Raw genomic sequence first — 24,409 nt, forward strand, 5'->3', positions numbered from 1 at the left:
AGCTCTTTAGAAGAAAAAAAGCCTTTATTTAGATTTCTTTATAGTGGTCCTCAGCCCGTATTAGCATTTCCATTTGTCCCCAACGTAATTATATTAACATTACATTAGCATATGACTTTGCTTTTTCCAGAACTCTAATTAAGATTTTAAATAAGATGTATACCAGTGGGAATCTCTCATTCACCCACGTTGAACACCTTTCCTATTTGATTATAATTCCACTTACTAATTCCTTCTGGCTTTTGTCTTCCAAACGATTTTTGATTTTTATGACCTGAATGCAATTTGAACTGGTCCCCCAAATGGTTTACAAGGCCCAGGTGTAAGATAAATTGGCAAACTAAATAGAAAAGTAGACAACCATTGGGTAGCGACGAAGGTTACCCCAGCTGATCTGTTTGTTAAAAGGACTGTGCTATGAATTTTTTTCCAATTCATCCTAAGTATTTTTTAGGCGCCTACTCTACACTGAGCATTGTGCTAATAATAACAGCCAACATTTGCTGAGTACTCACCATGTGCTAGGTTCTAATTGCCTTACCTACTCCTCATTTAATTATTGCAGGAACCCTATGAAGTAAATACCATTATTATCCCCAATTTGCCAGCAAGGAAAATGACACATGGAGAGATGAAATATGTTTCCAGAATTCCCTAGCAAATAGGACTCAAATCCAGAATCCAGTGCTGAGTCAGTGCTGTGTATCCTTTCCCATTGGACAGCAATGGTCACCATGGAGGAGACCACAAAACCAAAGAAGAAAAACAAAGAAACTAACCATTGAATACTTTAGTGTGGTCTAGAAACTTCTCTCACTGTACTTAATTATCACAACAATGTGATAAATGATTATTACTTCCTTATACTTGTGCAATTGGTTAGGAAACTTGCCCAGAATCTCAGAGATAAGCTTCAGCCCACAAGAAACTTATTTCTACTGGGAGTTCAACACACACACACACACACACACACAGAAGGAATTGGCACGACTACAAGATGATGTCAAATGTTGCTCAGAATAAAAGTATAGTGAGATCTCCAAGGAAGAAGGAGCATTCAACCAAAGGCAGATGCTGGTGAGGCTTCCTAGAGAAGGCTTGATGTGTTGATTTGGGGGAGACACAGAGGAGGAGTGAACGGCATTGCCCCTGATTTTTGTTCTTTGCTGTAGCTGCAGTTTTCCTCTTTTTGTAAATGTTTATTACTTTACAATATATTGGATTTTGTGTTGGCAAAAAGTCATTTCAGATTGCCCTCCTTTTATGGGAGTTTCAAAGCAGAAACAAATGCCTAGGTTTAGGCAACAGTAAGAATGGTGGAAAGAGTCAAATGTGGGAACTCTAGAGGAGGGAGGTTGTTGTCTGCAAGTTAGAGAAAGGGAAGGAGGGGAGATATTGGGAAGCAAAGAGATGAAAGGAAGGAAACATGTAATTTAGGAAGGTGAGTGCTTTTCTCTAAGGGAAGTCTATTTTGAGATAGGACCTGGATTCAAGCCTTCATGGGCCAGACCACTGACCAGTATGCTCTTAGAGAGGCTTTCATAAATAAGATGCTGCTACTTGCCTTTTTTTTCTTGTTTTTTTTTCTTGGTTGTTGTTGTTGTTGTTGTTGTTGTTTTAAAGAATGTCAGAGGGGTAGGTGAAAAGAAAGAAGAATAGTCTCTTAGCCAAGACTTTTGCCAGTTGCCTCAGATCAGCAACACACCATCTCAATCCAGGAAAGTCTTGTTACTATTTAGCATTTGGGACAGAGCCAGTGGGGACGCTCACAAATATGGGTTCCATCTACTTGAAAATAATTGCCTTTACATCTTGTGACATCTTCCATGGACTCTGTGGTGAAAATCAATTATAATCCCTTTTGGTGGGAGAAACTAAATTAGAAAGAAAAATGATTAGAAACAGAAGGCAGCTTGATGCTTGTGATGCCAGATTTGTTCAACATGTGATTCAAAAGCTGAGGAGAAGTTTTTCTGGCCGTTCTCCCAATTAGCAACCTTTAGCTTACTTAAAAGCCAAAATCCATGACTCAAAAGAGCGTGCTAGGAAGAAATTTTTGACGGATAAAATTAGCTATTCCTGGCAACATCAAATAACATATATACATACATTCACGTACCTTTTTTTGAAATGAAGCTCAAAATATACCAAGACCTAACTCAAACTACTCTCCAGACTCCAAAACTCAATCATAATAGCTAACGTTTATCAAGGGCTTACTATGTGCCAGGAACTGCATTTAATTCTCACATCAACATTATGAATTAGGTACTATTCACATATAATCCTAAAGATCATATGGAATCTGAATAGCAGATTGAGACAAGCACCCTTCAGTGTGGTAAGTGCATGCATATTAAGAGTGCTAAAACCTGGGTAGGAAAAACATTGACCCTGGCCTTCGGCTACTAGGGAAGCCTCCACAAAGGGGGCAAGGAAACCAAGACAGAAGCTAGGGATGGTCAAGAGGGGAAGGAGTCCCAAGCCGAGGAAGAAACAAGCCTCCAAGGCAGAGAGAGCTCAATCAGTACCATGGGTGCATAGAAGAACGCAATGGAGAGTCATTTGGAGAAATTTTAAGCTAAGGATGAACCTGACCAGATTTACATTTTTACAACTGTTTTTGGCTAGTTTGAAGAATAACTTGTGAATAGAGCAAGAAGAGAAACAGGGAGAACCATTAGGGGGCTATTGCCCTGGGGATAATCCCGGCCTAAACCCAGGCAATAGCAGTGGAGATAGAGAGAAGTGGATGAACTGGAGGGTTATTTAAAAAGTAGGCTTGAGTGGCTCCTGGGTGGCACAGTCAGTTAAGCGTCCAACTCTTGACTCCAACTCAGGTCATGATTTCACAGTTCATGAGTTCGAGCCCCGCATTAGGCTCTGTGCTGACAGCATAGAGCCTGCTTGGGATTCTATCTCTCTCTCTCTCTCCCCGTCCCCTGATGACTTTCTGTCTCTCTCTCAAAATAAATAAATAAATAAACTTTAAAAAATGTTTAAAAAGTAGACTTGACAATAGGGTGACATCAGAGGCAACAAAGAAGACAGAATCAAGGAAGTCTCCTAAGTTCCTGCCTTGAGCAACTAGATGGATGGGATGCCATTTACCAAGATGGAAAATTCAGGAAGAGCAGCGTATTCAAGAATGGCATTGAAAGAAGGTAATTAGTTCCATTTTGACTGTGTCGAAGTACTCATGCAACATACAAATTCATAGGAAGATCATTTTTTATGAAAGAATAACTCACATGAATTATTTTAATCACCCAGTTCCCCTAATATGTTTTTCCCTAATATATTTTTAAAAGATTGATTCACAAAATTTTTATATATATTCACCTTTTCGATAGAACTTATTCATCTGGTAATCCACAACTAATAAGGTTTTTAAATACACACACACACACACACACACACACACACACACACACACACAATTTATCTCACCACTAGGACATTTCAAACAGCATATTATTTCTTTTTAAAATGATTGACAAACTACCATGTTGATACAATTTTTAAAAACCTCAAAAAGTTCAAAATAGTGTACAATAAAAAGTCTCTTCATGAGTATGAACTTATGTTTAACTAAACAGAGATACAGATGGTTACATATAAAAGTACTCTAGATATGTTTATATAAATAATATTTTTATAATATAAAAAATGTTACATATTACTTCATCATACATACATATATTTCTTTGCTCCATCAACAATGACATCCCAGCAGCAATGAGCACACCTGTTGCTTACATCTTATTTTCTAATAGTGTTCCCCAATAAAAGGAACTGGGCAAGGTTCCTTAGAGAAATGGCAGATTTAAGGACCGATACAGGAAATATACAAGATCAGCCTAGACAGGCACCTGACTGGCTCAATCGATAAAGTATGTGACTCTTGATCTTGGGGTTGTGAATTTGAACCCCATGTTGGGTGTACAGATTACTTAAAAATAAAATCTTAAAAAAAAAAAAAAAAAGCCTGGAGCATCTTGCAATTCCAGAAAGCAAGGAAGTGCTCCAAAAACATAAAACCACCCTGCATCAGTGGGGACATGTCAGAGGGGCACAAGGAGCCAAATGAAAGAGCTTTCAAGGCCAAAGCTGGAATAATTTGATCAACAAAATAAAGTAGTATTAGATTCTAATACAAAGTATAAAATAGTCATGATCCCATACAGACATAAATAAATAACTGAATACATGAATAAATGAGGGGGTGACAAAATTTCTCTTACAAAAGAATTCCAAGTAATCTATCTATGTAGATACTCCACCCTCAAGGAAATGGGGGTTAACTCCTTAAGTGTGGGCTACATATAGTGACTTCTTTCCAAAGAGTGCAGTGATAGAAAGGGGGTAGGGTGAAGATAGAGTCACTTGAAAGTGGAGAAACCTAACAAACACTAACTTATCCAGCTGATCAAGGTCAACACTGTATCAACAATGATAAGTTATATTGATACTGTCTATCCTTGATGTGATATGATAAAAATGGCTCCTGGCCTGCATGGTTTTCCTCCCAAAAAATCATAACACCAGTCTAAGTATAAGAAAAATCAGATAAATTCCAGTTCAGAAGCATCCTACAAAATACTTAGGCCATACTTCTCAAAACTGTCAAGGTCATCAAAAACAAAGGAAGTCTGAGAAACTGTCAAAGCCAAGAGGAGCCCAAGAAGATAAGAAGACTAAAGGTGGGGCGCCTGGGTGGCGCAGTCGGTTAAGCGTCCGACTTCAGCCAGGTCACGATCTCGCGGTCCGTGAGTTCGAGCCCCGCGTCAGGCTCTGGGCTGATGGCTCAGAGCCTGGAGCCTGTTTCCACTTCTGTGCCTCCCTCTCTCTCTGCCCCTCCCCCGTTCATGCTCTGTCTCTCTCTGTCCCAAAAATAAATAAAAAAAAAAACAAAAAAAAAGAAGACTAAAGGTAATGTGGTATCCTGGAACAGAAAATGAATGTTTGGTAAAAACCAAGGAAATCTGAACTAACTATTGACTTTAGTTAAATAATGTATCAATATTGGCTTTTTAATTGCAGCAGATATACTCTACAAATTTAGGGTGCTAATAGGAAAAACTGGCCAGGGGAAATATGAGAACTTCCCATACTATCCTCTCCATTTAGAAAATGGAGAAACTAAACATTTCTAAACATTTAGAAAATCAGAAACTTTTCTAAAAATAAAATGTATTTTTAAAAAGTCTCTTGCTTCCATCAGAACCTAGTTTCTGATGAATCTCTTGAGACATTCTCTATGCTTATATGCAGAGATATTGTCAATTCACCCCTCACTATTCTTTCTCCACTTTGCTCTGTGCCCAGAGGACTGACCTTGTGAGCAACGAACAAGCCGTCTGGCTCCTTAGCTGTCTGGCTTCTTCCAGTAGGCTTTGGACAACAGAAAAACGGAGGGGTGGGGAAGATCCAACCAGCAGAAGATGAGAGGTAGGAAAGGGAGAAGTCCGGATATTTACTCCCCCTGCTCCTTCCCTGTTGGGCCTGGAATTAGCAGTGCTTCCATGCCTCTATCAAGGGCCCCCGTTCTTATTGGGCAGGCCCTCTCCAGGCTCTGGGTTGTGCTCGAAGCTCCCGCCCCCTCTTCCCTTGGGCTGGGATTGCTGACAGTTGTCTTCTCAGACAGTAGACAGCTGACAGGTCCCCAGGCTAGCCCTGAAATGTTTCACCATTGCCTGGTTGGTTTCCCTGACCTGCCTACACTTTTATATATAGTCTCTTTATTAACTCTATCATAGTGTCTTATCTTTTTCTTGCTAAGGCTCTGATTAATATCCTATGCAAATGTATATTCCATTCGTTTATACAACCATGAGCATGCTATATGCACTTTTTGAACTTTGTCTTTTTTGCATCTATAGTACATTTTGGGTTTCCTTCCATGTCCATGTATATTGACCCACTTTGTTACTATCCCATAGTATTTTATTGTCTGTGTTTATCATGCTTTAAAATATTATATCAAAAGAGAAGAGTTAAAAGCTGAAACTTAGCACAGGAACCATGAAGACTGGGATGGGGGAAGAAGATAGGACTAGAAATTCTATATATAGGGATGAGGAGATCTGACGTTGCCAAAGCCCTGGAGAGCTTAATTTAAGAAGGTGGAAGTTAGGGGGGCGCCTGAGTGGGTCAGTCGGTTAAGCGTCTGACTCTTGATTTCAGCTCAGGTCATGATCTCATGATTCGTGGGATCGAGCCCTGCGGAGGACTCTGTGCAGACATCTCGGAGCCTGCTTGGAATTCTCTCTCTCCCTCTCTCTTGGCCCCTCCGCTACCAGCCCTCTTGTGCTCTCTCTTAAAATAAATGAATAAACACTAAAAAAAAATTTTTTTTTAAAAAGGTGAAATTAAGAAGGTGGGCTTTGGAGCCAAACTGCTTAGGTTTATATATTCCAGCTCAGCCAAACTGGGTGACCTTGGACAAATTACTTAACTTTTCTGTGTGTAATTATCTATGAAATGGGAATGATAATATCCACCTCAAGGTAATCCTTATGCTCAAAAGCAGTTACTTGTTAAGTCAGCTTTCAAGTCAGAACACACTGGGTAATTTTGTGCAACCAGTGGAAATGTCGCCATGATTTTCCATCCTGGTCTCTCTTCCTGGTCCAGTCCTCTGTTTCTTTCTCTTCACCCTCCCTCAGCTTCCTCTCCTATGCATTGCACCAATCTGTCCCTTTAGGGGTGATAGGCTTTCTCTCCCCGTTGACATTTAAGATTTGCTTTTTTTTTTTAATGTTTATTTATTTTTGAAAGAGAGACAGAGTGTAAGTGGGGGAGGGGCAGAGAGGAGAGGGAGACACAGAATCCGAAGCAGCTCCAGGCTCTGAGCTGTCAGCATAGAGCCCAATATGGGACTCAAACCCACAAACCGTGAGATCATCTGAGCTGAAGTCGGACGCTTACCGACTGAGCCACCCAGGCGCCCCTAAGATTTGCTTTTAAATGAAGAATTCATAGATTCTAGGATGGTGGTGTCACTAATTTAGAATTCAATAGAGGAGGGATAAATGATTTTAAAAAGCACCTTCTTAATAAAGCAAAGTAGCTATCAGCCAGCCAAAAAGAAAAAAGGAAAAGAGAAAGATAAACTGTCTCAGATGATAGGTTGTTGTTTTCCACCAAAAGCAATTGGTGTCATTGTCCAGATCAATTTCTGCTCAGCTTTGTACGAGTTACCTTAACGACTGAGGAAAACTTACTGAGCGCAGAGGCACCACCAGTCCCCCAAAAATTAAGTTATTAATCGTATGTGCAATGACTAGAAACCATTGAATAAATTCTAAATATTAACTTTTCCCCCTTTATACATGTCATTTAAAACACAGCTACCAAAGAAATAAGAGTACAAACATAGCTACCAACAAAACTTTATTCAGAAAATAGTTCTCCAAAGACTACCCCCCAACCCTCACCTCCACCTGAGTTCAAGGATTATCTGCATTTTACAGAAGAAAAGAGGCCTTTCATTCTCCTTTATGACCTCTCAAGGGTTTGGTGCTGGGCTTTTTATCTGTGCACCTCCTACCCCCTCCCTAAACGCCTGGTTTTAATTGCTCCATACCTACGGAGGGTTCCCAGTTTGCTATCTCTAGATCTGCCTTATCTCGACTTCAGCCACAATGCCTTCCTTTTCGTTTCTCAAGCACAGCGTGCTCTTTCCTGACTCAGGGTTTTTGCATTTGTGGTTCCCTTTTCCAGGAAGGCTGTCTCCTCACAATTCAGATCTCTCCACCCCATTCAAAGCAATCCTCCTGCTCTTGGTTCATTGCATTTTCCCCACCAGGAATTCCACGTGACATCATTCTGTTTATTACTCCCATAGATTTCATCATAACGGAAGATTACCTGATTTACTGATTCGCTTACAGTCACTGTCCCCCACGGGAGTCTTAAGTCCTTTGAGGGCAGGAACTTTGTCAAACCTGCTCACTGCTGTTTCCCTAACACTTAAGATGGGGTCTAATACAAGTAGGGGGTTCAATAAATACTCACTGAATGAATAAAGAGGTGTATGGATGAATGAATGAATGAATGAATGAATGAATGAAGTACCTAAACATCCAACTCATGACAACAGTGCACATCACCATTTACTTGAAACATTCCACAAGTTTCCCTTTTCTCCCTCCACTGACAAACCACAGATATGCAAGGTTAACTTTAAAAGCTAAACACATTTAGGAGCACCTGGGTGGCTCAGTTGGTTAAGCGTCTGTCTTCGGCTCATGTCATGGTCTCACCGTTCGTGGGTTCAAGCCCCATGTCAGGCTCTGTGCTGACAGCTCGGATCCTGGAGCCTGCTTTGGATTCTGTGTCTCCCGCTCATTCTGCCCCTCCCCTGCTTGTGCTCTTTCTCTCTCACAAATAAATAAACAAACAAAAATTAAAAGCTAAATACATTTAAATAATAAGAAACTCAAATTGTTTTAGCTTAGAAAACTATGCTATTATTTCATGCTAGTGAGAGACAAATTTCCAAACCACATGCCAAATTTGGAGTCATATTCAAGAATGTGGTGCTTCCTCTACTGAGACATTATTGAACTATATACAAATGAATTTTTATTAACATTGAGAGTTGTTTTAAATTGGAATGCACAGCCACACAGTTTTAGAAAGAATGCTTTTTTAGCGATTTTTTTAAAGGATGGATTCTCAGTTTTTTAAGTTATTTTCATTCCTACCTGACAATTTCTCAATATTCCATCATTAAAGATCAAGCAATCAATAACTTAACAAGTATTTCTTCAGTAACTATTACATTGCCATGATTTGCCAAGGTATTGTGTAGCGATACAAAGAAGACTGGTATTATATAATCTTATTTACAGATAGGGAAAAAAAAGATAAGCAGGAAATATCAGAAAGGTTGACAGTGATTATCTAGGTAATGAGATAAGAAGTGATCGCTATTTGCTAATTTAATGTATTTTTTAACTTGTCCACTTACAGGCATGTCTTATTTTTTAATACCACAGAAGACATATAAGATATTTTTTCTGTCTTCAAAGAGCGTATCTTATATCTGGAGAGGGAAAAAAGTAACATACAGGAAACAGAGAACAATTGAATATGACATTATATGGTTACTGAAAAGAAGCCCAATCAGTTGTTCAGAAAAGGTGAGAGAAAGTTGAAGTTCTTTTTGTGTATAAAAATGGCAGAAATTTAACGTCTATTGTCTTGAGAAAGTTAGCAAGTAAAAGGAAAATAAAAGCTCAGGATTAGAGTTGATTTTCCCAGCCAAAATGACCACTCTCCCAAGGGAGCTGATTTTTCAGAGTTTCTACTGATCATCAACACCAGCCTAAAACGTGAACAATGTTTCTGTTTGAAATATAGACAACAGTGATTTCCAAATGCTGCCTCCAAACAGAAGTGACTCCATTCAGTTCTACCGAAAAAAATAATGAATAGGCTACACACATTACTATTCAAAGGTAGATGATGATAAACATCGGAATCTAGGTTGCTTTTGAAAACAGAGTTTTTGGGCATTGTTTGCACATTTCCATTAGTTTGTAGTTCTTGTATTAGGGAACTTTTAAGTTGTCCGCAAAGAAGGAAGTAAAAATTTATACCACAAATCTGCCCTCTAAATCAGAGAAGAGTAAAAAAAAAAAAAAAAAAAAAAAAAGGAACCCCCCCCCCCAAATTGCTGTTAATTGAGCTCTAGCATACCATCAGTTGGAAGATGAGTCCTGATAACACGTGGAAAATGTGCATTTTAGAATCAGTGAAATAGTGTATACATTTTGTGACCATATGATATCTGCTGCATCCCACAGATAGGAGACCTGTGTCCATGCTTCTTTATCATTATGGCCATGGCCAGCACTAATAAATGCTGAATAAATTCTTGAATGAATGCATGTGTAGATTCAATAATGGGGTTTGTCTTACACTCCAAATGCCTAAATGATAAATAAGAAATGCATTAAACTTTTTTTTGATGTTTATTTAGTTTTGAGAGAGAGAGAGAGAGAGAGAGAGAGGGAGCAGGGGAGGGGCAGAGAGAGGAATCTGAAGCAGGCTCCAGGCTATGAGCTGACAGCACAGAGCCCAACTCAGGGTTCGAACTCATGAACTGCAAGATCGTGACCTGAGCCGCAGTCGGCCGCTCAACCGACTGAGCCACCCAGGCACCCTGAAATGCGTTTTAAATCAGCATTAACGGCTAAATAAGTGCTGGAAAGTAACAATAACATTGACATTTATTTTGAAGTGACACATTATCTCTTTGGAAAAAAGTTCTAGAAACGATTAAATTCTGATAAATAAGAACCACCCACCTCTATGTGAACCAGGTGAAACTTGATTTGTAAAGCCTACGTGAGTAATTTGAGGTGTTTAATGTAACAAGTAAATTGGACAGGGAGAGCAAGCTGTTATCACATCCTACTCTTCTCTGTTTTTAAAAGACAGCCAAATTCAGACCTATGAGAAATGCAATTCTCTACTTTTATAGAAATCTGTAAAGGAGAGGCTATTCTGTCCATGCACCATTTGTTTCTTCCTTAGAAAAGGGATTTAACAGAAGAAAGTAATATCTTTATCCAGGTATATGCAACACTTATTATGGTGTGATGATTATGTTTAATTTATTTTTGTTTTGTTTTTTATTTATTTATAGGGGGAGGGTGGTGTAGAGGGACAGAGACAATCTTAAGCAGGCTCCACACTCAGTGCAGAGCCTGACATGGGGCTCTTGATCTCATGACCCTGGCATCATGACCTGAGCCCAAATCAAGAGTCAGACGCTTAACCGACTGAGCCACCCAGGCGCCCCTGTGTGATTATTAAACCAAATTCTTACATAGAAAGATGCAGTTCAGAGAATAAATCTCTTCTCTAAAGAAGGTTACTAAACCCTTGTCTTCTAGTGTTACTTGATAGTCTATTTTCTCCTCTGTCCTTCTGAAACCTCTACCCCACTTTGTTGTTCCTTTGAATCACTACCACCACTGCCAAAACCACCACTAAGCTCTGATACAAGTGGTCCACAGAGCTGACTGTCCCAGACTAAAAGTGTTCAAAATAGCAAGTAACTGGGAGCAGAAATTCTGGGATGCGATATGGGCTATATTTATATTTGTGTAAAATCTCCAAATTAATTCAATTAAGAATTGTGAATCATCTAGGTGAGTTACTGTGGAAACAATGATATGAGTTGATGCTTTGAAATTCTAGGCACCCTAGAAGATATTGGTGACATAGACTTAAGTCTTTAAAGAAGTTATAGACCAGGGACGTCAGAGTGGCTCAGTGGGTTAAGCGTCTGACTTCGGTTCAGCTCATGATCTCACAGTTCATGGGTTCAAGCCCGCATCCAGCTCTGTGCTGACAGCTCAGAGCCTGGAGCCTTATTCAGATTCTGTGTCTCCCTTGCTCTCTGCCCCTTCCCTGCTCACACTCTGTCTCTCTCTCCCTCAAGATAAATAAACATTAAAAAAATAATAATAAAATAAATAAATAAATAAATAAATAAAAGAAATGTGTTTGGGTTCTAAGTATATCTGTTTAGAAAACATTATAAAAGGTAATAATGGTTGAGGGAGGCATAGTGCTTGCCTTCAAGAAGTTTTGGCCTGACAAAAAAAAAGTTTTGGTCTAGTGAGGGAGATAAGACTTGTATGAAAACAGAATTATGATACTATACTAAGGTAGATAGTGAAAGACATCTTAAGAGAAAATCAGATAAGGGGCCAAGAGAATTCAGAAAAGGGACTGGATTAATTCTGACTGAAAGCATCAAGGAATGTTCATGCAGAAGACAGTGTTTTACCTGGTGCTTAAAGCTATGTGTGAGGGTGTATAGAATGGAAACAGTCAGAATCTACTTGAAGATAAATACTTGCCTCTGTGTCAGTGTAGTTGAGTTACACATCCAATAATATGTTACTTACAGAAAATGCCTGCGCACTCTCTCTCTCTCTGTATATACACACGAATATACATATATATGGGGAGAGATTTTTAGTACATGTTTAGTATGTGTGGCAAGTTATTAATAGATGTATATTTTGAATATTATACAGAACCTAAGAGGGACAGCAAACCCTATCATAGGATGTTTAATATCCCTGGCCTCCATCCACTAGATCTCAGTAGCATGCCCCCAGGTGTGACAACAAAAATGTCTCCAGACATTGCCAAATGTTCCCTGAGGGGTAAAATAGCCCTTAGTTAAGAACCACTGTTATATACAGTTGGTCCTTGAACAACATGAGTGTTAAGTGTTTCCAGCCGCGTGGAATCAAAAATCCTCCAGTAACTTTTGATTTCTCAGAAACTTAACTGCTGACAGCCTACTCTTGATTGGAAGCCTTACCTACGGGCAACATGAATGTCTATGGACACATATTTTGTGTGATTTATGTAGTATATACTGCATTCTTACAATAAAGTAAGGTAGAGAAAAGAAAATGTTATTAGGAAAATCATAAAGAAGAGATAACACATTTACAGTACAGTACTGTACTTACGAGGAAAAAATCCACTTACAGGTAGGTGGTCCTGTGCAGTTCAAACCTCTGTTGTTCAAGGATCAACTATATAAGCAAAACCTCCCTTGCAAATGGATAGAATTCTCAAGTTCACAACCTGGATTTTTATTTTTGGTTCCTTTCTGCAATGGTTCTTGCCTTTATTTTATTCTATTTTAAGTAATTTAAGTAATCTTAAGTAATTAAGTAATCTTAAATAAATCTTATTTATTTTCGGTAATCTCTACACCCAGGGTGGGACTTGAACTCAGGACCCTGAGATTCAGAGTTGCATGTTCTTCTGACTGAGCCAGCCAGGTGTCCTTTAACCTTATTTAAGGGTCAAGTAAGTTTCTGAAATCTGTTGAAAGCTGTTGACTCATTCATTTATTAGGAAAAATGCACATGCTCAGACCTCGTAGGATACAATTACAGGGAATTTACACTAGGGTTCTCCCAAGAGGAGTTCTGTTTCCTGGAGCTTAAAGAATTGTCATGGTCTGTATTTTCCAGCTAGGTAGGTAACTGCAGGCTGGTGTCCAGAAGGTCCATAGTTTTGGAGTCTCTTCTGCATTTACTCCAGAATACTGATGATAGGGCGAGAATCCACCTGTTTGCTAAACTCTCCCATCTTTCATCTACACCTGCATTAGTCAGTTTTAGCAAGATTCATTCCAGCAGAAGACAGAAGCCTGCTGAGGTAGGGTAGATCCTATTCCCCTCACTTCTTTCTAGTCTCCATTCCTGTCTAGTCCAGCTGATTCCTTCCCTGATTGCCCAGATGACTGAGAAGAAAGATAGAACCGAACAGTTGACAGGGTAAGAAAGTGAGCCACCTGGACACCTGATTTTGATTGTGAAATGTAACGCACACGGGCACACACAGAGAGAAAAGAGTGTACACAATGTATCTAAAATGTATGATTAAGTTGTGAACCCTCTACAACCATCAGCCACTCACTACTTCTGAAGAAACACTTTCTAGAAATACAGAGCATTTATTAAATACAAAACTGGCCACTGCTCTTTTCCTCCTCTCCACCCCAGGGCAGTAGGAGAGCTGTGTGCCAGACTGTGGTGCTTCTTGATTCACACAACGTAGGAGCCAAGGTCAAGGCTCCCAGCAGTCCTGTTTTCCACGCAGGGCTCTGCTCTCCTGTAACAAGTTTCCCTATCCCGCCCCTGACCTCGCAGCCCGCGTTAGTAATTGGGAGGTGAGTGAGGATCCTGGTGACAACCAGTAGGATTCTTGGCCTCCCACTTCGGGAAAAGGAAAGAACAGGGCAGGAGGAGTAGCATTTCTTTCCCGGTAGGATAGATAGGTGGGGAAAGACCGCTGCCTTTGTGTTCCTCTTTTCGACTAAGGTGTCTCTGTTGCTCCATAAATAAAAAACGTCTCCCTGCCTTCTGTGAGCGCTATAAAGGCACCGGAGCGGCTGTCCCGGGGGCATTGCGGGCGGGGCACCAGCCGAAACAGGTGAGCTGGCCTGACTCGGCTCTGGCTCCACTCCCGGGAGGCAGCGCTAGCTGCGGAAGGGACTAGCGTGGGGGCACGGAGCGGGCGGGCAGGGGGCAGTACAGCCTTCTTTCTGAGAAGCTGAGAGCGAGAAGGGAGCTAGGAAAACAGGCAAGAGGTCTGCCCCACCTCCCTAAAGTTCTGCCCCCGGGAGAACGGCGACCTGCTGCTGGAATTTGCCTGCAGTGCACGCAGCCTCAGGACCCGGGGAACGTGGCCTAGGGTTTCCACGCCCGGCCCGGGGGCCAGTGCTTCTCTCCAGGTGCGCGCCTGGGGACGTGCCCTGGGTCGGGTGCGACCAGAGAGGAGCGCTCACAGAGTCCCCTTCCAGCCCCGCACACGCTTCGGATCCAGCCCGGGTTTGGGGAGATTTCAGGACGCGGACAGCGCCCTGGCTGCCCGCGGGTGGGGACTGGGTCGGGCTCCGGAAGACCCCAAGGCCGGCCTCACTTCCTTCAGAGTCTGCGAGCCCCGGGCGGCAGGTGCAAGCGACGGGACCCGAAGGTCCTCACGTGCCCCCCTGCAGGCGGGTGGTGCGCGCCCGGGGGTGGCGGCCCGGAGCGCCCAGGACGGCAGAGCGCGGACCGGGCGCTCCGGGATCGGCTGCAACAGGTGGGGCCGGGCGACAGCTAACGGGCGGTCGCCTTTTCCAGTCCCTTCCTCTTCGCCTCCTCTCCCTCCTTCCCCGCTCCATCTCGTCCCTCCTCTTCGCCATCCGCCTCGCAGGTCATGGAAGCGCCCGGCAGCAGATTGGAGCCGCCACCGCTCCCCGAGTACAGCTGCAGCTACGTGGTGTCGCGGCCGGTCTACAGCGAGCTCGCCTTCCAGCAGCAGTACGAGCGGCGCCTGCAGGAGCGCAAGACGCTGCGGGAGAGTCTGGCCAAGGGCTGCAGGTAGCGGCCGCGGCGGGCCGGGCGTGTGGGCGCGCGGACCGGGCGTGGGATGTCGCGCAGCCCTGCCGGGTTGCCCCGGCTTCTACCGTCCGCATTGCTGTCCTGCCTGGTCGCAGGGTGGCTCCATCATTCTCGGCCCGGATGGACCCTAGTCCCGGAAACTCCTCTCTGGGGAGAGTGTGTTCCGAGAGCTCCATCTCTCTCTCTCTCTCTCTCTCTCTCTCTCTCTCTCTCTCTCTCTCTCTCCCTCCCTCCCTCCCTCCCTCCCTCCCTCCCTCCCTCCCTCCTCTCTTGGAGACACCTGAAGTGCGCTTGGGGGTACACAGGGTTCCTATGGTCTTCTTGTGAAGGCCAGGCTGAGAACAGTGAAGAAAGGGGCTCGATTAAAAAGAGATGATGGGTAAAGCCATCACCTGACCAGGAGTCCTTGAAAGCCCCAAGCTCCTCTATGCAGGATGCCACTCGGAGACACGGAAGGAACCCAGGAGAGCACAGCGTGCTCCAAGTTCTTTCCTGTCAGGCAGTGGGACCCCCAGGGAGACCTCCATCACTTTCTAAACCCAAACAGGCCATCCATAATTAGATATCACCACAAAAACTAGAACTGTCAGCTACTGCCAGATTCTCTTTCTTTTTAAAAATCTTTTATTACAGGGGTGCCTGGGTGTCTCAGTCCGTTGAGCATCCGACTTCGGCTCAGGTCATGATCTTACAGTTTGTGGGTTCGAGCCCCGCATCAGGCTCTGTGCTGACAGCTTGCTCAGAGCCTGCAGCCTGCTTCAGATTCTGTGTCTCCCTCTCTCTCTGCCCCTCCCCCTGCTCCTGCTCTGTCTCTCTCTGTCTCTCAAAAATAAATGTTAAAAAATTAAAAAAAAATTATTACAGAACATAAGCACATATAAAAGTAGACAAAGTAGTATAATGAAGCCCCCCCTTCCTTTTTTTACCCACCACCCAGCTTCAACAACCAAGCTCTATTTCCACCCACTTGCCTCCACTCCATTTTTTTTGAAGCTGATCCCACAGAGTGTATCTTTTTGTCTGTATATATTTCAGTATATATCTCTAAAAACTCTTTAGAAAAAATAACCACAATTCCCTTATCACACCTAAAAAATGATTCCTTAATATGGAGAACATCAAAATTTCCAATTGTCTCATAAATATAATTGAAATAATTTAGTTGAATGAAGAGTCTAATAATGTCCATACGCTCTTTTATTTTTTTTAATATATGAAATTTATTGTCAAATAGGTTTCCATACAATGCCCAGTGCTCATCCCAACAGGTGCCCTCCTCAACACCCATCACCCACCCTTCCCTCCCTCCCACCCCCCATCAGCTCTCAGTTTGTTCTCAGTTTTTAAGAGTCTCTTATGCTTTGGCTCTCTCCCACTCTAATCTCTCTCTCTTTTTTTTTCCTTCCCCTCCCCCATGGGTTCCTGTTAAGTGTCCATACACTCTTAATATTTGTTTTCTTTTGTCTATGGCATGCTGAATTAAAAAAAAATACTAAGTAGCGAGGTACAGCAAAATGTATACATTTATCATGTTAAGATTTTTGTATACACTGGCTCCGAGCTTGCATCGCCAAAATAAACAGAGCATGTTTGTTTTTCTTTAAAGACAAACAAGTAGTAGAGGCGCCTGGGTTAGAAGTCTGAAAATTAATCTCCACTTAGAGACTCCACATTGATCTATCTGTGGCTGGTCTAGAAAATGGGCCCTTGTGTAGGGATATTTTCTCAGAGGATTACAAAGGTGGGAGAGGGGAGGGGACACTTAATCCTGTGTTTTCTAGCACAGTGCATTTAAAAGAGTAGATAGAGTTCTTGGCAAAAGCATGGTAAGCGCTTGAAGCTTAGTATTTTCCATGCAAGTCTTACTCTTTTTCTAAACGGTTGTAAAGATCAGCGGGGTCCAGCTCAAACGTTGTGCTTTGCTGTTGGTAATGACAGAGATGGGACTAGAAACTCCATTTTCTTGCCCTTTGACAGTTGTTCGAGAAAGAGAGGCCTGGCTGTGTTGAAGAATCTCTTGCCCATCCTGGACTGGCTCCCCAAGTACCGAATCAAGGAATGGCTGCTTAGTGACATCATCTCGGGAGTTAGTACTGGCCTGGTGGGCACCCTGCAAGGTAAGTGTTGGTGAATTGGCTCCCATGTGATCGAGAGTTACAGTCTCCAGCAGCAGTTCGTAACTCCCTCCTGACTCCCAGGGGTCTGTACCCAATGTTTGCTTACCCTTCGAGATCTTCGTCTTTCCTCTAGAGCCCCTTAGTGGATAGATTTGCTTCTTTTCTCCTCTTCCTTAGAGTTCTCTTCCTGGGAAACCCTGCTGCTTCTCTAGCCGCATGGCTTCAACTAGAGTCCTAGCATCTAAGCAGTAGCTTCCCAATCTCTATTGACCACAACTTACAGTAAGAAATATACATTACATCGTGATCTGCACACACACATATCTCAAGTTTTGTGAAATAGTTATTTACTCCCACCACAAGTGATGTGTTCTGATAGTTTTTATTCTGTCCTGTTCTATTCTGCTTATATTTTTTAAATGATGATTGCAGTCCATTAATTTATTTTGCATCCCACACATGGGCCTTGACCTGCAATTTGAAAGTGGCTTAAGGGGGGGCACCTGGGTGGCTCAGTCAGTTAAGCGTCCGGCTTCAGCTCAGCATCTCATGGTTTGTGGGTTCAACCCCTGCGTCAGGCTCTGTGCTAACAGCTCAGAGCCTGGAGTCTGCATCGGATTCTGTGTCTCCCTCTCTCTCTGGCCGTCCCCCACTTGTGCTCTGTCTCTCTTTCTCTCAAAAATAAGTAAAACATTAAACAAAATTTTTTAATGGCTTAAGGGAAAGTGAAGGAAGTGTTTTAGCCTGGAGTGTTATATATAAACATTCTTTCTGTCCTCCTTCCTTTTTTTAATCCATCACCTTATTTTAATCTCTGGCAAAATGTCTCAACAGAGGTGTTTTGTTTTGTTTTTAAACTGGCTTCATACTATATTTCCATGAACATCTTGGAAATCTGTTGCATAGTTGGTGAATAGCAGTATGGGCATTCTTCTCGGCCCCCATCCCCGTTGCCTTGCTTCTGCTATCCCCCCAACTCTACAAAGTCCTGGACCATGGAAACAGAAGTATCATTTATTTATTATAATTTTTTAGGGCACCTCATATGCTCCAGGTCCTAGGTATGCTGACATGAATGAGGTGTACCACCTGCTTTCAAGGAGCTCATGGTCCAATAGGAAAGTGGATAATAACCATTCAATAAGAGCTGTGACAAGGGCAACAAGGCCTAAGAAGTGACCATGCACAGAGGCTCACAACCCAGCCTTAGGGGATTGGGAATGGCTTCCTAGAGGTTGAGCTGTCAGAGTAGAACTTCTGGGAAGGTTAAGTCTGAGATTGCCGAATAATGAGAAGTAGAATGGGATAGGGATGTGTGTAGAAAGATGGCTTGAAAATGGACTATTTCAGAAGTTAGTAATAGTCGTTGAGCAATGTCATGAACCAACCTTTGCCCATAAAGCTCTCAAGATTACTCAGAGCAGGACAGGTAGATTTCCACAGAGGAGGATGTTCTGTGTCCCTCATGTGGAGCCCCGTCCTGACCAACCATGTTTTCAATCACAAAGGAGGATGGGAGAGGAGGTAGGGCTGGGCAGTACATAGTTAGGTGATGCCACGTGAGCATGTGCACTGTGGACTCTTAACAGCTGTGACGGAGCAATTCTGTGTGACTCCTGGGGGACAGGGACCATCAAGTTAATGTTTGTGTAGCTGGTGCCTGGCACGGAGGCTGGCACAAAATAGATGGCAACATTTGGTAAAGGAGGACTGAATTGCATTTCTGATAATGAATCATCTTTATATACAAAAAATGATATTTCAACTTCCATATCTCCCAAATTTTCATAGATAAGTATCTTGTAAGAATTAACCCTACTTTTAATTTTGTCTATCAAGTACCAGACACTAGGCTGGCTTTGGCCAATTATCTTATTTAATCCTCACAAAAACTATTATTAACTCCTTTTCCATAGACGAGAAATCCATTAAATCTTCTTTATTTTTATAAAATTATCATTGTAAGGTGAGATTTTTGGGAGGCTAACCTGGTTCATTCATGCATTCATTCATCCTTCACTTAATGACATTTAAAAACCAATTCTGGATGCCAGGTGTTCAGCCATGAGGATTAAATGGTTTATTGACAGGCACAGATACTGACTTCATGGAGTTCCTTTTGAATGTAGACAGAGGGATTAATTAAATAAATAAAAAGATAAAAAGAAAAGTAATTACAGATTGCGATAGATTTAACCCATTGTGTTGGACTCTGTAATAAGGATTACTTTGAAGAGGGAGTGTTTATTTCTTTATTTTGAGAGAGAGAACAAGTGGAGAAGAGGGACAGAGGGAGAGAGAGAATCTTAAGCATGCTCCCCACTCAGACGCGGGGCCCGATCCCATGACCCTGAGATTCTGACCTGAGTTGAAATCAAGAGTTGGATACTCTACCAACTCAGCCACCCAGGTGCCGCTGGAGTGTTTGTTTTAGATAGAATGGTCAAGGAAGTCCTTACTGATTAGGTGAAATTCAGTCAGAGACCCAGAGGATGAAGAGACTGCCATGACAAGAGCAGAAGGGGGAGTTTACCAAACAAAGGCCCAAGGCCAAAAGGAGTTCAGTATTTTCAAGAATTCTAGTGTGGGTGGGTGCCGTGAGGGGTGGCGGCTGGTGAACTGAATGAGATAAGGTTGGGCAGGGCTGGGATTAGGATGAGACAGTGAGGCACTGACTCTCAGAAGGCTTCCTTAAGTATTGTGCCTCAGGCACCTGGCTTGCCTCACCCCTCCCAGCCTGGAGGACAGGTGTGTCAGCTGGAACCAGATCGGCAGGAGATGGAGAGATCCACACAGATTTGAAATATATTTTGGAGCAGCAGTCGCTGATGTCTACTGATGGATTTAGTGTGATGAAAATCACAGGTGGCTCCAAGGTTGTTGGCTTGAGCAACTGGGTAGATGGTTATGTCACTTATTACAATGGCAAAGGCTGGCTGAGGAGCAGTTTGGGATGGAAAGTGAAGAGTGTCCTTTTGGACATGCTAAGTTTGGGATGTAGGTGAGATCTCTAAGTGGAAATGCTAAATATTGAGTTGGAGCTACTTCAAGTGTGAAGAGCAGAGGAGACGTCTGAGCTAGACAGAAAAATCAGGAAAGCATTGCTGTAGAGGTGATCTTTAAAATAGAGGCGGGGCACCTGGGTGGCTCAGTGGGTTTAACCTCCATCCCTTAATTTCTTGATTTCAGCTTGGGTCATGGTCTCACGGTTTGTGGGGTTCAGGCTCTGTGCTGACTGCTGCAGGGGTGGGGAGCCTGCTTGGGATTCTCTCTCTCTCTGCCTCTCTCTCTCTCTCTCTCTCTCTCAAAATAAATAGATAAATCAACTTTAAAAAAATATAAAAGAGTGGGAATGCCTGAGACAACCCAGGGAGAAGGGGCAGATGGAAGAGAAGATGGCTGGACCATCCAGAGGTCAGAAAGATAAGGGGGGTGGGGCCACAAGGAAACATAAGGAGGCTCAGGAGGTTGGAGAGAAAGAATTGGAGAGATGTGGGGTCAGAAGCCAAGAGGGGAGGTTGTTTTTAAAAGGACAGAGGGGCAGGGGCACCTGGGTGGCTCAGTCAGTTGAGCGTCCGACTTCGGCTCAGGTCATGATCTCATGATTCGTGGGTTCGAGCCCCACATCGGGCTCTGTGCTGACAGCCCGGAGCCTGGAGCCTGCTTCAGATTCTGTGTCTCCCTCTCTCTCTGCCCTTCCCCCACTTGTGCTCTGTCTTTCTCTGTCTCTCAAAAATGAATAAACGTTAAAAAAAGAAAAAAAAGGACAGAGGGGCAATAGTGTCAAATACTCTTCAGGGGAGAGCTTAAAGGTGGGACAAAGGCAATGCTTTTAAGGTTTGCTGTGACCCAGAGTAGAAAAATAGCTGCAACTCTAGAGAGGTAAAGAGATGGAGGTAGAATGAGGGAAGATTTCATTTTCTTTTCCTTGAAGAGATACTAGAACATATTTGGGAACTAGTGGGAATATCCTTGTAGAGAAAGGCATTGATGGCCCAACAGGTGGAGGAGAAACTGAAAGTGGTGAGAAGGGGTGAATGTGAATGGGGCTCAAGGACAGAAGTAGGAGGGTTGCTCCTTAAAGACAAGGGGGAGATCTCCTCCATTTTTAGAGGAAGAAAGAAAAAATGGTGCAAGTATAGAGGGGTTTGAAATTATGGTGAAAAGCAAATTCAGAGCATCTCTTTACGGATTCTGTGTTTTGGGTGGAGTCTGAGATTCATGTCTGAACCATGTCTGTGTGCAGAAGGGGGAGGGCAGCAGTTTGAGGAAACTTTGGGAGGTTTGAGTCTTGCTCAGAACAAGGATGTGGAGTTGGGCCGCCAGGCAGTCCGGAGTCCCCACGTGGGGCTCCTGTTCACATAGCTCCCTTGAGATGGGTCAGCAAATTATCTGGTCTCTGGTCCAGCTTCTCTAGCCACTCAAATGCTCAAATGTCTCCCAAAAGGTGGATGTTTGGATTCAACCAGACTGGGGTTTTACGAGACAAGAAAAGGGAAGGTGAGAGAGAGAAGCAAGGGAGTTCGGAGTGTTTGCAAAATTACATGGACAGGAGGCAAGAGAAGACAGGAGGGCACCAAAGAGAGGGAGAGAGTGGATTTTGAAGCCTCATGAGGACACAGATGAGGACACAGAAATGTTGCAACAACGATTCTGGAGTAGGTGAGCTGAAAGCCTAGGATGTTTTTTGGGAGAGAGAACTCAAAACAAATTTCAGAGGGGGTGCCATTGTGTCTAGTGGTGGCTCGGTCCGTGACACATCACTGGCTGGATGGCCGAGGAGTGGGAGAGTAACTCATCAGAGAGGTCAGGCTCAACTTACTGAGAAACCGCTTGTTGAGAAGGATAATGGGATCTTTTTGACTTTTGTTATAAAAAAAATTCTCACCAGCCAGCAAAAGATCAATGCAGGCATTTTAGGGCTACCTTCATTCCCAACTATGGGGAGACTGCTCTCCAGTTTCTACTTTGCCTTCTAGATGCTTGCAAACATTTGTTAGTACCACCATTGTCGGCATAGGCCATCATCCTGCACATGAGGGCCGCCAGCACAGAGATTCCACAGCTTAAACCGATGGCTTCGATTTCTTTACAAATGGTGTGATTTCAAAATTGTTGCACCAAATTCCTTTGTAATAAAGCTGATTACAATATATTTGGGTAGCGGTTGTCCCTAAGTAGGACACTGTATGAAAACAGAAAAAGTCCCTATTTTGTCAGGCCTGTAAATACTGCAGAGCCCAGTGTAGGGAAGTGAAGCTTGAGAAAGACTTGGAAAAAGTCATAGAAAGTAGGTTGTTTTTATCTCCTGCTCCTTCTTCCCTTTGTGGAGCCACCATTCTACTCCATTTTCTTGGGATGAGTGATTATTGCCATTTCTTGCTGTAATTCATGTATTAAAATGATTGCATACAGATTATTCTAGAATGCAAATTCTGTAAGGGCAGAGACTTTCTTTTGTCCACTCCCAGACCTAGAATAGTGCTGGCACATGGTAGGTACATAATCAATAGTTGTTGAATGAATGCGTGAATGTTTATTGTAGGAAACTAGAAAATACATATAAAGAACATGAAAAAAATACCTCTTCCACAAACTATAAGTCTCCTTTGATCCTACCATGTAGAAAACCCATTAATATTTTAGTAAATGTCCTACTAGACACACAAATGCATATCTATGTAAAAGAATAAAGAAATGCCAGAATGATAAGCACTACATTCTGGATAGTGGTTGCCTTCAAGGGATAGAGGGAGGAAGGAGGATGTGATGGAGGAAAAGTATATACAGTTGTAACTTTACTGGCGATATCTCCCTTCCTTCCTTTCTTTCTTTCTTTCTTTCTTTCTTTCTTTCTTTCTTTCTTTCTTTCTCTCAAGATTTTAAGTAATCTCTGCACCCAATGTGGGGCTCAAACCCGCAACCCTGAGATCAAGAGTCATTCCCTGTACCAGCTGAGCCAGCCAGGTGCCCCACTAGCAATTTATTTCTTTTTTTTTTTAAAAAATTTTTTTTTCAACATTTTTTATTTATTTTTGGGACAGAGAGAGACAGAGCATGAACGGGGGAGGGGCAGAGAGAGAGGGAGACACAGAATTGGAAACAGGCTCCAAGCTCTGAGCCATCAGCCCAGAGCCCGACGCGGGGCTCGAACTCACGGACCGCGAGATCGTGACCTGGCTGAAGTCGGACGCTTAACCGACTGCGCCACCCAGGCGCCCCTAGCAATTTATTTCTTAAGCCAGATGGTGAATACATGGGTATTTATTATATTATATAGTCTTTGAATATCGAAATGACTTAGTATATTATTTAAAATCTTTTGAGAATTTTTTTGTGCATGCAACATGCATGTTTACTTTTATAAAAGAGGGAGCAGGTATGCTTACCGCTATTTTAAATCCTGCTTTTTCTTCGCTTTTTCTTTGTTCTTTACATATCTCCATGTTAGGAAATGTATTTCTACATATCACATCAATTTCATGTGATAGAATTACAGTATGCAAAGTATAATTTAGTTAACCTTTCCATTTTGAGACATTCATTCAGTAGCTAACGTGGGGCAGTTGTGAGCCAGGATATTTAGGTTGTTTTCGACTTTTGTTTTTTTAACTGCTCTAAATGTAATCCTTTGTTAAGGGCTCAGGGATCAAAGGGCTTGATTTTCTCTCACTGTAAGTGAGTGAAATGTGAGAAAGTAATTTAAGTAAGATGTGCTGACTACCTAAGAAGTACTTAACCAGGGAAAAGAACTCATCATCATGGTCTTCCAATTCCCATGAACACAGAAGAGTTGAGATTTCTCCATACCGCAATACATGGGCCCAGAGCCTTCTTGGGACAGACAGCTTAGCGGAGGAAACCTCGCAGAGTTTTCTTGCCTGCTGCTGTGTATAATTGCCATATTTTTCTTTGTTTTGACCTAACTTCTGTTAACAAGAAAGGTGGAAAGGGCAGTGCAACAATGCTTATGTCCCTCTGAACACAGAGAAACACTGCATTCACACAAAATATCTATGTGCAAAATTGCTCTGAGCCTTTGGACCTAATTGATGAAATTACAAAATTTTTTTATTTTAGTTAAATCCAAGTTAGTTAACATATAGTGTAATAATGTTTCAGGAGTAGAATTCAGTGATTCATCACTTACATACAATACCCAGGGCTCATCCCAACAAATGCCCTCGTTAAGGCCCATCACCCATTTAGCCCTTCCCCCCACCCAACAACCCTCCGGCAACCCTCTGTTCTCTAAATTAAAGAGTCTCTTATGGCTTGTTTCCCTCTCTGTTTTTATCTTATTTTTCCTTCCCTTCCCCAATGTTCATCTGTTTTGTGTCTTAAATTACA

At 42.5% G+C, this 24,409-nt stretch overlaps 1 protein-coding gene and 1 long non-coding RNA gene across 5 annotated transcripts in view; both read left to right on the top strand.

Annotated features, from left to right (window-relative positions):
• The window catches only part of LOC131511010 (uncharacterized), a 246,937-nt gene that overhangs the window by 179,302 nt on the left and 43,226 nt on the right, over positions 1-24,409 (top strand). The window lies entirely within an intron of this gene.
• The window catches only part of SLC26A4 (solute carrier family 26 member 4), a 53,856-nt gene continuing 43,226 nt past the window's right edge, over positions 13,780-24,409 (top strand). For 2 of the 4 annotated variants that reach the window (XM_058728765.1, XM_058728768.1), the window contains exons 1-3: positions 13,780-13,989; positions 14,755-14,921; positions 16,920-17,059. In XM_058728765.1, coding sequence (XP_058584748.1) covers positions 14,758-14,921; positions 16,920-17,059 — 304 coding nt within the window. In that variant the 5' untranslated portion in view covers positions 13,780-13,989; positions 14,755-14,757. Of the gene's footprint in view, positions 13,990-14,059; positions 14,291-14,448; positions 14,641-14,754; positions 14,922-16,919; positions 17,060-24,409 lie in introns of those variants that run through there. The other 2 variants (XM_058728766.1, XM_058728767.1) reach the window with 2 other exon arrangements.

This window comes from Neofelis nebulosa, chromosome 4 (assembly GCF_028018385.1).
Source record: "Neofelis nebulosa isolate mNeoNeb1 chromosome 4, mNeoNeb1.pri, whole genome shotgun sequence".
In the NCBI taxonomy this organism is placed as follows: domain Eukaryota; kingdom Metazoa; phylum Chordata; class Mammalia; order Carnivora; family Felidae; genus Neofelis; species Neofelis nebulosa.